Source organism: Meriones unguiculatus, chromosome 4 (assembly GCF_030254825.1).
Source record: "Meriones unguiculatus strain TT.TT164.6M chromosome 4, Bangor_MerUng_6.1, whole genome shotgun sequence".
Taxonomy (NCBI): domain Eukaryota; kingdom Metazoa; phylum Chordata; class Mammalia; order Rodentia; family Muridae; genus Meriones; species Meriones unguiculatus.
In genome coordinates, this window is record NC_083352.1 from 54,553,084 (window position 1) to 54,566,541 (window position 13,458).

Sequence of the window (13,458 nt, forward strand, 5' to 3'; positions counted from 1 at the left end):
TATTATAAAACCATGTAGAAATACTCACAGTTTGGGTTTGGCAAGGAGAGGTGGTGGTTCCTTAGTGGGCGAAAGCAGGGCAGCTGGTTTTAGAGGAGATTTATCGCCATAAGCTTTGCCATTAATCAGCCCGTTGACTCCATGGCCGGGATGAACGCCATTGGTCTCCCTCTCGGCAGAGTTGAATTGCATTTGAAGAGCTGCCATGCTTAGTCCTAAGTCAGCGCTGTTCACCTGCTGGATTTCAGATGGTTTCTGGGATGCCATCTCACAGGAACCTGTTTCCAAGATCGGGGGAGGAGGTGGAAAGTGTTGTAAGTGATCGTTGTTGGATTCTCCCATTGAGTCATAGCTACAGTTCTCCGTGTTGGCTAAGGAAAGGAGAAAAAGAGGAAAAACAGTAAGATGCTACCCATTCAACAAATGATTTTCACACTCATAAACCCAGTAGGAATCCCTTGTATGTCGTTAGGGAAGAAGTGCCAGACTGCTGCCATGTGATGCAGGAGCATTGCCAGCGTCATGGCCTTCTTTTGAATGGCTCATTTCCCATCTGAGCTCACCTACAGAAAAACTACCTACTGGTTCATTAATAAAGTGGATTCAAAGCTTAAGATAAGGCATCATCAAACATGACATTGTGAACAGTATCAATCTAAATGCTTTATCCTCACACTCTCAGGCCAAAAATCCTACCCATTCTCACTCAAGTTCAGATGGGTTGGTGTAGCCATTCCTTTTGCAGCTAGGGATGAGCAAGTTCTAGGTCCAAGTGAAATTCTTGTGAGTGCATAGGAAAATTTCATGTCAGATAGGAAATAAGGTTGTTTCAAATATAACTTAGTAGAAAACAAAGTTTAAAATGTTACTGTCAACAGACTGAAAGTATTGTGTGGTCAGACCCTTTCTGAATCATTCACCTTTCTCACAGCCAAGCAGACCTGGAATGTACCAAGAAATGCTTATTAAGGTACATAGAAAACCAAATATTTTATTGTCTTTGGCATGTAGTAGATCAAAATGAGAAATATTACATCACCAGGTTTTGCCACTCAAACTGACAGAGTCTAGTTATGGTTTGGGGGACTGCTGTGATCACGTAATGGGACACCCTTCAAGCCAACTATACTAGAATGCTGGGACACTGCCTGTTACATGACTCCATCTACAGCACTGTAGTTTCCAGGCAGCGCTTACAGCGTTCATTCATGCCATCCATTTCCCAGTAAGGCAAACCCTTCCCTACTTATCTTAATGAACGTAAAAAAAAAGCATGTACAAGTTCCAGGCTTGCTTTGTTTGTGCCTCTGCTGCCACCTAGCCCCCAAGCTCTTGCTTGTCTAGAAATCCGGGCAATCCTAAAACTACTCACTTCCTGATGCCCTACTGTGTTTTAGTGTGTGCTAGGATTGTTCAAAATGGTCAGTTTAAAATCTCAGTAAGACCAGATTGAAAGAGGAGGCAGCTACTACAAGCTGCAGAGTAGAAAACTGTCACCCAAAAAATACAAGTAAAAGTACAGATCTATTTATTTCTTCTTCCTGTTTTTTCCCCTAGTGTTTTTGAGTTCCTATGTCTGTGTATTTTTGTACACTGGTTTAAATTGTGTAGTTTTTTCATATCAGAGTTGTTTACTCACATTAATAAATACGGAGATGGAATTTGAGTTTTTAAATTCATCTTTTTTCAAATATTTATTTATTTTTATGTGCATTGATTTTTATTTATTTATTTATTTATTTATTGCCTGCAAGCATGTCTCTGAGAGGGAGCTAGATCCTCTGGAATTGGAGTGATAGACAGTTGTGAGCTGCCATGTGGGAATTTGATTACTAATATCTTCACAATATCCACATTTTACTTCCTTGCCTCCCTTTCTCAGAAGTTTCAATCCTGGCTCACATAGTGACACATCTGGACAGGTTTCTGCGGGTCCTAGGCACTGCTGAGGACCACAATTGTACCTCTGATTTAGAGGCGACATGCTGAGGTGAGGGGTCCTGGCTTAGCATGAAGATTACCAGCTCCATTGTTTCTGAGACTGAGATTGCACGATTAAAAAATTTTTTTTAAAAAAGGCCGCATGAGAGACTGAGTGCTATTGTTTCTGAGACTGAGATTGCACGATTAAAAAATTTTTTTTAAAAAAGGCCGCATGAGAGACTGAGTGCTAGTCAACTTGTTTGTCATCTCCGCCTCCACTGCTGGGGCCTACCACAAAGACTTTTGTATAAAAGGAGATCCCTGATTGTTAGGGTAGCTCTGGGAACCTTCCTACGGGATGGGGCCTGTTCCTGGGACAGTTGATGGTTCAAGAACTAGGGAGGAGGACCTAGCTGTCTTTGATTCCCACATACCAGAGGTGACAGTAAGTTGGGCAGTGCTGGTCACAGATCCATAGTCGTTCCTGGCTGAGCAGGTGAAGATGCCTGCGTCTTCAGGAAACGTCTCTGCAATGACGAGGGTGCAGATCTCCTCTGGGGGCAAAGAGACCAAGACAAGCTGTTAGAGGGAAACTGAGAGGTGACATGAGGTCAGCCCCACCTCCCCCACCTTCCTCCAGAGCCAGCTCTCCAGGCTTGTATGGGAATGCTTCCTCCCACAATTTAACCATCACCGGCAAAGAAGTGTAAGTTTGTCTCAAAACACATCATATCTTTCAAACACTGGGGGGAAAAGTATTAACTACGGTCAAAGTGTTACCTCACAAAAGTTCTCTTTGTTTCTTCAAATAATATTTTTAATATAAAAATAAAAGCAGTAAGTACAAAGACAAACAAATTGAAGCATAAAATGAAAAGTGCAATTTCTTTTTATAATCTGATTCCCTCCATATCCAGTGCCCCTTAATATATCTCCAGAAGTAAGCACAAATAATTTATTGTATTTAATTCTATGGAATGACTACTAGTATTTTAAAAACACATATAAATATTACCAAAGTACATAGTTTGAGGTACCATTACTGGGTTGAATATGCATTTGTTTATTTTTTCACACAATCAAGTAACAAGGTCTATGGGTCTCTTTGAGCATTATAGCAATTCCTGCACTTTGTTCCACCCCTGTACATCATCCCCTCCCCTTCCTGATGATGCTGACGGTGGTTTGGCTAACAGACTGGAAATTTCCCTTAAAGATGGAAGTGCACTATTCTTTGATATCAAAGTGCTCTGTTCTGTGGAGAGATCTGGGGATCACTGTAATTATAAGCTGTTGAGACTAGCAATATAGCAATACTGCATAGATAAAGGTGCTTAAATTTCCAATTTCCAAGTTATGAGAAATCACACAACTTTTTTTTTCTTTTTGCATGGTATTCATTTCAATGTCTGTCTTCGTTAGGGTTTCTATTGCTGCAACAGAACACCATGACCAAAAAATAAGTTTTGGAGGAAAGTTTTTTTTTCAGCTTACACTTCCACCTTGTGGTTCATCACCAAAGGAAGTCTGGATAGAAACTCAAGCAGGATAGAAACCTGAAGGCAGGAACTGATGCAGAGACCACAGAGGGGTTCTGCTTACTGGCTTGCTTGCTTGCTCTGGCTTTTTCAGCCTGGTTTCTTATAGAACTCAGGAACACCATCCAAGGACAGCGCCACCCACCATGGGCTGGGCCCTCCTCCATTGATAACTAATTGAGAATACTCCTTATAGCTGCATCTCATGGAGGTATATCCTCAACTGAGGTTCCTTCCTCTCTGACGACTCTAGCCTATTCCAAGTTGACACAAAACTAGCCAGTACAATGTCAAAATGGCATGTGCCAAACTAGATTCCTTGTACAACTCAAACTGAACCAATGGCAGAGCTTAAGACAAAGTACAGAACTGACATCATTTGGTTAAATGTAAAGAGAACTGACAAGACAAACATTGCAAGTTTCCACTTAACAGGTATCTAAACAAGTCAGATTCTTCCAGCAGAAGCTGAGTAGTGGTGGCTGCAGGACGCAGTGGGATGCAGTTGCAAACATGCCAGTGAGAAAGTTCTGGAAGGATCTGAATTCCAGTGCTGAATGAAAATAGCACACTGTGAGCTTAAAACTCAAGAAAACATTTTTCCTGTCAAAACCTTTTTCTGTTTGCTCCGGCAAAGAAGATTTAAAAAGCAGAGTAATGAATGTCTCTTATTTATCTATTTAAATACCAAGTTAGGCAAACATTTGAGAGGCCCCAATACGTAAAGAAAATTGTGTAACGAAGATGTTGCTTAGACATGCTCCATCGGATTTTGAGGAATAAAAACAAATGAACTGTAGTCCCAGCAGGAGGGAAGAAGATAGACTAAAGGCACCAACAGCCTGACTAATGAAAGGTTATCTCAAGAAAGATTCCGAGAAAGCCTGGGACCTCTTCCCACACACAGAGCCAAGCCTTTCAGAATCCTCCCGTCTACTTGCTAAGTGTGTTAAGGAGTGTGCTGCTTAATATGCTATTGCTGCAGGTGTGAGATAATTATTCAGGGTTTCTAACCTCAAGTTATCTGTAGTTTTGAGGAAGTAGGATATGTCAGCATGGAAGGAAGAACTCGAATTTGAAATTCTCCATATGGATTCCAAATCCAGAGTTTACAGGCCTAATGCCCACATGCTCACATGTCAAGAAGGTGTGCCTAGGCTTCCTTCTCTGTTTTCTTCAGAACTGTGCTGCCTTCAAAGGCAAGCCAGTCAGTGTGAGAAGTGGGAGGACTTATCAGAAAGCTCCAGTTTGCTAAATGTAAATATTTCTTTAAATAAAAGGTGGAATTAGGAAAGAATTAAACATTTTAGGCAATTTAAAAAAATAGAAGAGAAAAAGAAGCAAATATATTTTGGTGTTTATGTTTATTTCAGAGTTCAGGAGGAATTAAAGTGCAGGTTGACCTTTTAAATCTGACCAGATATTAGATATTCCATAATTATTGTATAACCATGAAGACAAGGTCTTGTTTGTTCTTTTCCCCTATTTTTTCTTAGTAGCTTTAAAAATCTCCCAACCCAATCCCTAATGACAAAACTAAACAGTTTCATGAATTATCTTTCCTTTTCCCTTTTATTAAGACTTCTGCATATATTTATAAACTATGACTTTATACTTTGGACACATTGTGATCTTATGGGATCACCTTCATGGGAGGTGTGGGCAGGAGGAACAGGAATTCAAAGCCAATCTAGAGCTTTGCAAAGTTATCATGGGTTAGATGAGACCTGGTCCCACAAACAAAATCAATCAATCCAACAAAAAGGACAAATCTTCCCTGCCACACCAGCAAATGAAAAATACGTTTTGAGTAGATAATACGTGTACATGATAAAAATTTTATACAAATACATGGTATAAGAGTTAAAAGGTACAAATGAGTGTTTAACTTCTTACCTCTTGAATAATTATGCTGAAAATTTTCATGAGGTTTTAACTTAATTTTTTATGAAAATTTTTTATATTAATTACATTATATTTGCTTTGTATCCCAGCCGTAGCCCCCTCTCTCATTCTCTCCGAATCTCACCCTCCCTCCCTCATCTCCTCCCTGCACCTCTCCAAGTCCACTGATAGGGGAGGTCCTCTTCCCCTTTCATCGGACTCTAGCTTATCAGGTCTTTTAACTTAAATTTAAGACAGACTTAAACATACAAATTTTCATTTATATCTGTACATCCTTATTACTGAGACATAGAGATCACATAATAGGCAGATAATTATTTTGATTTATGCAGATCTTTTTCACTTTGTCTTTATGCATGAGAAGTACAGTAAACCACATGAGAAATCAATGATAATTATTTCAATTAGAAGATATTTGAGTTCTTTTGAAATAATGACCTCACTGGACCTTCCTGAGTTATAAACAATAAAAAATATTGACTATTGAAAAGTTGCAAGGTGAGCCATCTTTTGAAATGATATAAAAACACGTTTTGTTGCAGCAAGCAAGAATGAAGCAACTTTGGTCCACATCTGACTTTTGAGGATGGAAAGTAACCTTGAGATTATCTTCCAAGAGCTCATCAATAAGTAACACAAGTTATATTTTTAAATTTTATGATCCAAATAGTTCTTTAAAAGACACATTTGGAGACAGGTGTGGTGGTGCACACCTTTAATCTCAGCACTTGAGAGGCAGATCTCTGAGTTCTAGGCCAGCCCAGTGTACAAAGTGATGTCCAGGACAGGCAGAGCTACACAGAGAAACCCTGTCTCAAAAACAAACAAAACAAAAAGACACACTGTTGTGCTTAAAGTTAGCAGTGTTTTTTTTTCCTCCAGTTGCTGTAGTGCTGACAAGAGCAAAAGGTAAAAGATGCTAAACAAAACAAAACAAAACAAAACAAAAAAAAAAAAACCCTAAACTTAGGTTGCATACTAATTCCACAACAAAGTTCAAGAATGTGTGTCATTTATACCATGTTGCATGAAATAGGTAGCTGCACAGGACTAGGCAGATGTAAACCCAGGGAGATTCACCTTCCTGTCTCTGAGCCCTATCTCAAGCTGTACCATGGGAACTGGGCAAAGCTATGATGTCTAATTTACATATAAGCTACTTTGCCATTTTAAAATTGGTGATTCTACTTACAGAAAAGAAAAATCTACAGGCTAAAAAAATGAATAGGCCCCATTCAGCTCTTGATAGACGCTCAAGATCCTTTATCATTATTTAAATGTGTGTAAATTTAAATTTAAAACTAGAATGTCAGAGCTTCTTGGTAAGACTGCTGATTTTTGTTTGTTTGTTTGTTTGTTTGTTTTTTATGAGCCTGGATGCAGAGGATCCTTTATTCTTGAATTTACTCTTGAATCTTGGCTCTTGTATGGTGGTGTTTCCCAGACCTGTCAGGTGATAACAATCACCTGCAGTGATTGCTAAATTTGCTGACTTCTCAGTCCTCTTCGATCACCTGGAGTCTGACTAAACAGGCCTGGCATGCAGACAAAGATTTTTTTTTTTTTAATATGTGTTCCAGATGATTTTTGTCTTGAGAAAAGTTCCAAAGAGTGAATTTCCAACATTTATTAGAATGCACAAGAGATACACTTTATGTCCAATCTGCACATGTTTGTATACAAACTATAAACACACATTCATACAGACACATGTACACACATGTACAAGCAAGAAGACACTCACAGTGGCAACAAATGTCACAGAAAACACTAACCCTAGGCACACTACTATTTATCCATCTACTTTTTGTCTTAACACTTTGATCTTATTTATTTATGTGTGTGAGTGCATAATTACACCATGGCTCACGTGTGGGTTTCAGAGGACAACTCGCAGGAGTAAATTCTCATCCTACACCATGTGGAGTCTGCAAACCAAACTCAGCTTGTCAGTTTTGACAGGAAGAACCTTTACCCATGAAGCCACCTCATGGTCCCTCCCCCTTTATTTTCTCCTTTTTGTATTTTTGAGATCCGGGTTTTCTATGTAGCTCAGGCCATAATCCTGCCGCCTCATCTTTGTTCTGGAGTTATAGATGTGTAACATCATACCTGAGTCTGCTAATTTTAAAAAGTGGTAGTTGCAAATGAAGGCTGGGGATGGTAGCTTTGTGGTAGACCAGTTGTCCAACATGGACAAGTATCTGGGTTTAATCCTCAGCACTGAAAAATAAAATGTGGTTATCATCCATTTTGATGACTCACTTTGAACCACCACTGCAGCAGCAGTCAAAAGGCAAATGCTTCTTGGGGTTGGCAAGATGGCTCAGGGGGTAAGGGTGCCTAGAGCAAAGCCTGGAGCCTGGGTCCTTGTAACCCATGCAGAGGAAAGAGAGAAACAACTCTTCAAGTGTTCTCTGAACTCCCACAGGTGTGATCTCACCTCACTGCCCATAATAAACTGAAAAATGTGAAAACAAACAAACAAATAAATAAATAAATACTGCTCCATAGCCCTGAGCCTTGTTCCCAGATTATTTAATATCCAGCTATCTTGAATGTTTGAGATATAAAGGGAAGGGCTTGAGATCTGGCTTTGAAAAGGCACTGACACATTTAAAGGACACAATGATCTGATTAAAAAGCTTCCTGAATAGAAGGAAAATAACAGAACGACAGAAAGCCCGTGAGTCACCTAGTGTGGTTTGACAGTACCGTGCACGCTCCTGGCTTTTCAGTGAAGCGGGTAGAAAGTATTGCAACAATTCAAGCTAGAGCCTCCACATCCGTGTGATTAGTCATTCTGGAAGTGGGGAAAACTGCAAAGGTACAAGGTGCTTGGAGCTTTAAAAAAAGATTTATTTATTTTTATTGTTTGTGCATTGGTGTTTTTCCTGTATTAGTATATCTGTGTGAGGATGTCAGATCCCCTGGAACTGGAGTTATAGACAGTCGTAAGCTGCCATAAGGTGCTGGGAATGAACCTGGATTTTCTGGAAGAGCAGCTGGATGCTCTTAACAGTAGAACCATCTCTCCAGCCACCTAACTTTTTTTTTTTTTTTTTTTTTTTTTTTTTTAGTTGAATGCATGTGGCTATGGAATGGGTTAAATGTGGATGAAAGCAGAAAGGGGTAAATAAAACCTAGGATGTTTGTGCTCTAAGAAATTTTAGATAGACTGATCCAAAACTCTCATTCGTTCCGGTTCGATCTCAAGAATATGGCTAATTAGTATTGTAGTCCAAATTCTGTGGTAGGCTGCTGGCCCGGCACCAGGTGCACTGCCTATTGCCGGAGCACAAAGCCTCTATAGTTGTTTGGTTTTTCTTTCCACATTAATGACATAAGGAGCCTTGTGCAAAGGGAGGCAATGAAAGATTTAAGTCTGGAAACAGTTTCTTAATGCTTAAAATTCTAATTAGCTTTTCCAATATCCTAATAAACCAGTGTTTCTCAAATGGACAAGGAGATAGCTGAATGTCCACTAATGAGATACCAGATCCCTTGGATCAGTCATGAGCATATTATAACGTGGATATGCTGGCATTAGAAGGAACGAACAGGCATCCCTTTCCAAGATGTGGAAAACACCCTCAGGCAGTGGCTGTCTCTGAGTTATGGGCTTCCAGCAGCATTGAGCATTCGAGCATGTGAGTGTGTGTGCATGCATGTGTGCATGTGTGTGTGTGTGTGTGTGTGTGTGTGTGTGTGCGCGTGTGCGCGCGCGCGCGCGCGCAGGTAAGGGCACCCATGCATATGCACAGAAGGCAGAAAAGAGCTTCGGGTATCTAGGACTGTCTCTACCCTCTTCTTCCTTGTTCCCTTGATACAGTTTCTCACTGAACCAGGAGCTAAGTTGGCAGTGACTAAGCTGAAGCTCGGCTTCTGTCTCTGCTCACTAGGTGCTTGGGCTATAGGTGTATGCACAACCACATTCAGCTTTTCATCTGGGCTCTTTGAATTCAAATTCAGGTCCTCATGTCTGTGCAGCAAGTGCTCTTACCCCTTGAGCCACCTCCCAGCATCTTGATGACTTGTAGGGAGCGGTGATACTCCTTTCCCATCCCTTCTTCCTTTCCCATCCCTTCTAAGAGTCTGGGCTTTTCTAAGTTATGCCTTCTTAAAGAAAACAGAAGCGTTTTTTGTTGTTGTTGTTGTTTTGTTTTTTTATACAATGTCCTCCTCTCAACTGAATAGCTAACAAGAAGAAAACCTTAGGGTTTCCTGGTGCTTGTGTGATTTGAAAATAAAGTCAAGGCCTGGGATGAGGCAGCGGAAGTCCTGCTCATGCCAGGCTGGTCCTGGGTTTTTGATCTCTTGTCTTCTGAGCATTCAGCTCCTGTCCTTAAGCAGCATTTTTTGCTGCTGCCTTCCTTGTATCCATAAGATCTATCTTAGCATCCACTTCCCTCCTTTCTTTAAAAATTAGACCTGGTCAGAGTTTCCCCTAACTGTGATTTTGGGGATTAGAGAACTGCTTTCAACTAAAATGAAATCATTTGTTGAGTAGCTATTTTATCAGTTTTTGTTGTGTTTTATTTATGGCTTGTGTTCCTAGCACTTAATATATGACAGCCTCCTCAGAATTGGTTTTTTTTTTTTTTTAATACATGCACAGGTAAATTTAGACGGAAGAAAAAATATTTTCTTCACAAAAGACTGCCTGCTAAAGACTGATGTTCCTACAAGTTTCTTTGGTAATTCCAATCTGATCAAACAGGACTTATTTTATATAAATTTCCAGAAATGCTGTGTAAAATATAAGACACAGACCTGCACATGGTTGTAGCCAACTGAATATCTAGAAAAGTTATGACTTAGAGAAAAAAAGTAAACAAACAGCATTGGGATGTTATTTGTGACATCACAGTGATTTTAATGTTGTGTTAACTCCATGTACCTTCCTTTCTTTGCTTCCTCTAGAAAGCATCTCCCGCTAGGACTAGAGGCTCATGTTTTGAGGCATGAAAGGAGCATCATGGCTTGCATGGTTTGTATATCATTAAACATGAAGCGAGCCACAAGGAAATGGGATGTGGCAGGTTGTAATGTGGAATTTCCATCTGATTGCAAGTTACTTGAATAAAGGCCCCTAAAACATCTGTAAAAGAAATTCTGGTAAGAACTGAAGTCAGAAAATGATTGGTTGTGTCAAATAAAGGGAGTTAAAGGCTTTCTGGTTTGTACCAAAAACTGTCTCCAATACAAATGGAAAAGTCTAAGGTTATTAATAACTTTAATTGTCATTCATTTTAACTCGATTTTCCTAAATCTGATATCCTAGGGTTGTGATTTGAGGGCATCTAGTAAATTACTAAGCCAGAAATTATTTTAATTGGTAATAAATACTTTTCAAAAATTAACCTCTAAAAATTATTCAATTTCAGTAGACGGCAGGCCCGAATCTCACTCAAGTTCCTGGATATATTTACCACTTGGTGACCTACAAACAGAAACTAAATTTGCAGAAACTCATACAATAAAGAAACAGTAAGGGTGAGATCACTTTGTCCCCTGGGTCCTCAGGACACTGTTTCACACATATCTCCCTTTGCAGCTTTTGCTTTTTAAACCACATGGTTTGGTAAATACAACTATTACCAAAGAATAAAAAAAAAAATAAAAAAATTAAAAAGACTCTCGCTAGACTCAATGGGGAAGAAACCCAGCATCTGCAGGTATACACGCAGTGCAGGTATCAGCATATTCCAATGATCATCCAAGATGGCCAGTTCTTCCCACATACAGAGAAGGACACTTAACATGTGCAGGGTAAGGCCAGTTAATGAAACGAACTCCTATGCACTTATCAACTTGAAGAAATAAAACCATACTGGCACGCTAGAAATGGCTTGCATGTTCTTCCAAAATTTAATCCTCCTTTGGAGAAAATATTTACTTTGATGGTCTGTGTACTAGGCATCAAGCACATATAGCTGTTATTTAAAGACTTGTACTGTAAGTCCAACTTCATTACTATTTTAAAAAAAAAGCCCCCAGCTACTATCTTAGGCCATAAACTAATGCCATCTTTCCTGAATTTAAAACCAACAAAAGCACAGCGGCACTTAGCTGGCAACATTTTGAGCCTTGGAAAATGTGACACTCCTCTCATCGAGAGCGGGCTGGTGGGGCTAAATGTGGACACAACCTGGACACCTACCAGTTACCTCATGCTCCTAAATTCAACAAGGCCAGACCTCAAATCTCGGACTAGGACAAAACAGACCTCTTCTTTGGGTTAACATGAGCGTCTTCTGCTGCTACCAGGGTCAGTCCATGGAAGAGAGTTCAGGAAAACACAACAGGGAAAAACCAGCTCTGTCATCCAGCCATTCTGTCATCACAGCAAAAGACAGAAGCAACTGGGGAGTGAAACTGCTGGTGCAGACAGCCTCGGACGGTTTGCGGTGGGGTTGTCTCCTGATTCACACCCTGCAGTCTGCACGAGGGACTTGCCCTCCTCCGTCACTCAGCTGGCTTACCCCTGGAAGATCCCCTTGATCCCTGCTTCCTGTTCTCCACATCTGCATCTTGCTCTTTCTGGTTCAGCTCTCTGGCTGTGGAAGAGAGCATCCTCCTTTGGAGATTGTGGCAGAACACTTTCGAGACCTTGAAAGTCTGGAGATATTTTCACAGGACCTGGACACCTGGGTAGGAGTCCAAGTTTGGATCATTTTCATTTGAAGCTTTCACTTCATGATCTCTTTGTGTCTAATGTGGCTGCTGAGAAGCCCGGGCCTCTCTGAGTTCCCCAGGGACATGCTCCTCCAGTAGTCTCTTTATCCTGGATATCCTGACCTCCACAGGGACGTGCCCAGCTCTGAACTCATTCTACTTATTGCACAGTTGGTGTGGATTTTCAATCTGGAAGTTAAGTTAATGGCTTTAAATTTGGTGAATCTGTTTATGTAAACATGTAGTGTGTGTGTCTGTCTCCGTTTGTGTGTGTATATGCTCTTGCATATGTCGATTCATGTTGGGGTCAGAGGTGAATGTTAGCTCATCTCCCTCGGTTGCTCTCCCCCTTAGTTTTTGAGATATTGACTCTATAGATTTCTGATTGGCTAGATTGGCTGGCCAGCAAAGCCCAGGGCTTCACCAAGCTCTGTTACTCAGCTTTGGGGTTACTTTGGGTTTAAAGACAAGCACTTCCAAGCCCAGCTGCTCTGTGGGTGCCTGGGAATCTGAACTAAAGGCTTCAGGCTTGTATGGAAAGTGCTTTACTGACCACACTTTCTTTGAAGCCTTTTTGAATCCTTTCTTTGATAATGCCTTTCTCTTCTGTCTTTCCTGCCTCCTCCTGGAATCTCAATTATATATTGTGCCTTTCCCTTTCTCTGCTTTTTCTACCTTTCTACCCTGTTCTCTGTTAGATGTGTTTTTATGTGTGTGCGTGTGTGTATGTGTGTGTCTCCTCAATGTTTGTTTCTACTACCATTTCTTTTCTTTCTTTTTTCATTTCAAAAACTCTTATTTTCAAAATGTTCTCTATTTTTGTTTAAAATAGCCTTTTGGTTAAGTTCTCAGGTCACTGACTTTTTCATCTGTTTGAGGACTAACTTTTTTTTTTTTTTTCAATGCAGTTTATTCAGGAACCTTGAACAATCCTCGGGCCCTGGGGAAAGCCAGCCCACAGCTTAAATAGCCTCTGGGTAGCCAACCCAGGCGTGCCACGTGGGCAATGCAGATAGGTCCACATACATGGAAGCAAGCCAGATCCTTAGCCTTAGCCAAATGTGGAATTGTTCGTGACAGAGAGCACTCACCATCGGGAAGGTGGAAGGCGGAAACCAGCTCCATCTTTAAGGCACAGCATTCCGCAGCTCTCTACAGTTCCCCCTTTTTGTTTTAGACGTATCAGGCAAGAGTAGAGGTCTGATCTCTGATATTAGAAATAAATTGGGACTTTGTACCGATATTCATTTAGGTGTCATCCACCCAAAGAGCATCAGACCTGTCTGATACCTTTTTCTCAGAGGCGGGACCTGGGGCATCAACCCGCATGCAATCAGACATGCTCTTCTCTGGGTCCAAAGCGGCTGACCCTGAGTGCAGTGCTTAGCCTCTCAGAGGACTAACTTTTAATTGC

The 13,458-nt window shown here is 40.6% G+C and overlaps 1 protein-coding gene across 5 annotated transcripts in view; it reads right to left on the minus strand.

Moving 5' to 3' along the window:
* The window catches only part of Palld (palladin, cytoskeletal associated protein), a 407,054-nt gene that overhangs the window by 172,442 nt on the left and 221,154 nt on the right, over window positions 1-13,458 (minus strand). For all 5 annotated transcript variants that reach the window (XM_060381838.1, XM_060381835.1, XM_060381836.1 and 2 more), the window contains 2 exons: window positions 2,358-2,477; window positions 29-371 (listed from right to left, as the gene is read on the minus strand). In XM_060381838.1, coding sequence (XP_060237821.1) covers window positions 29-371; window positions 2,358-2,477 — 463 coding nt within the window. The remainder of the gene's footprint in view (window positions 1-28; window positions 372-2,357; window positions 2,478-13,458) is intronic.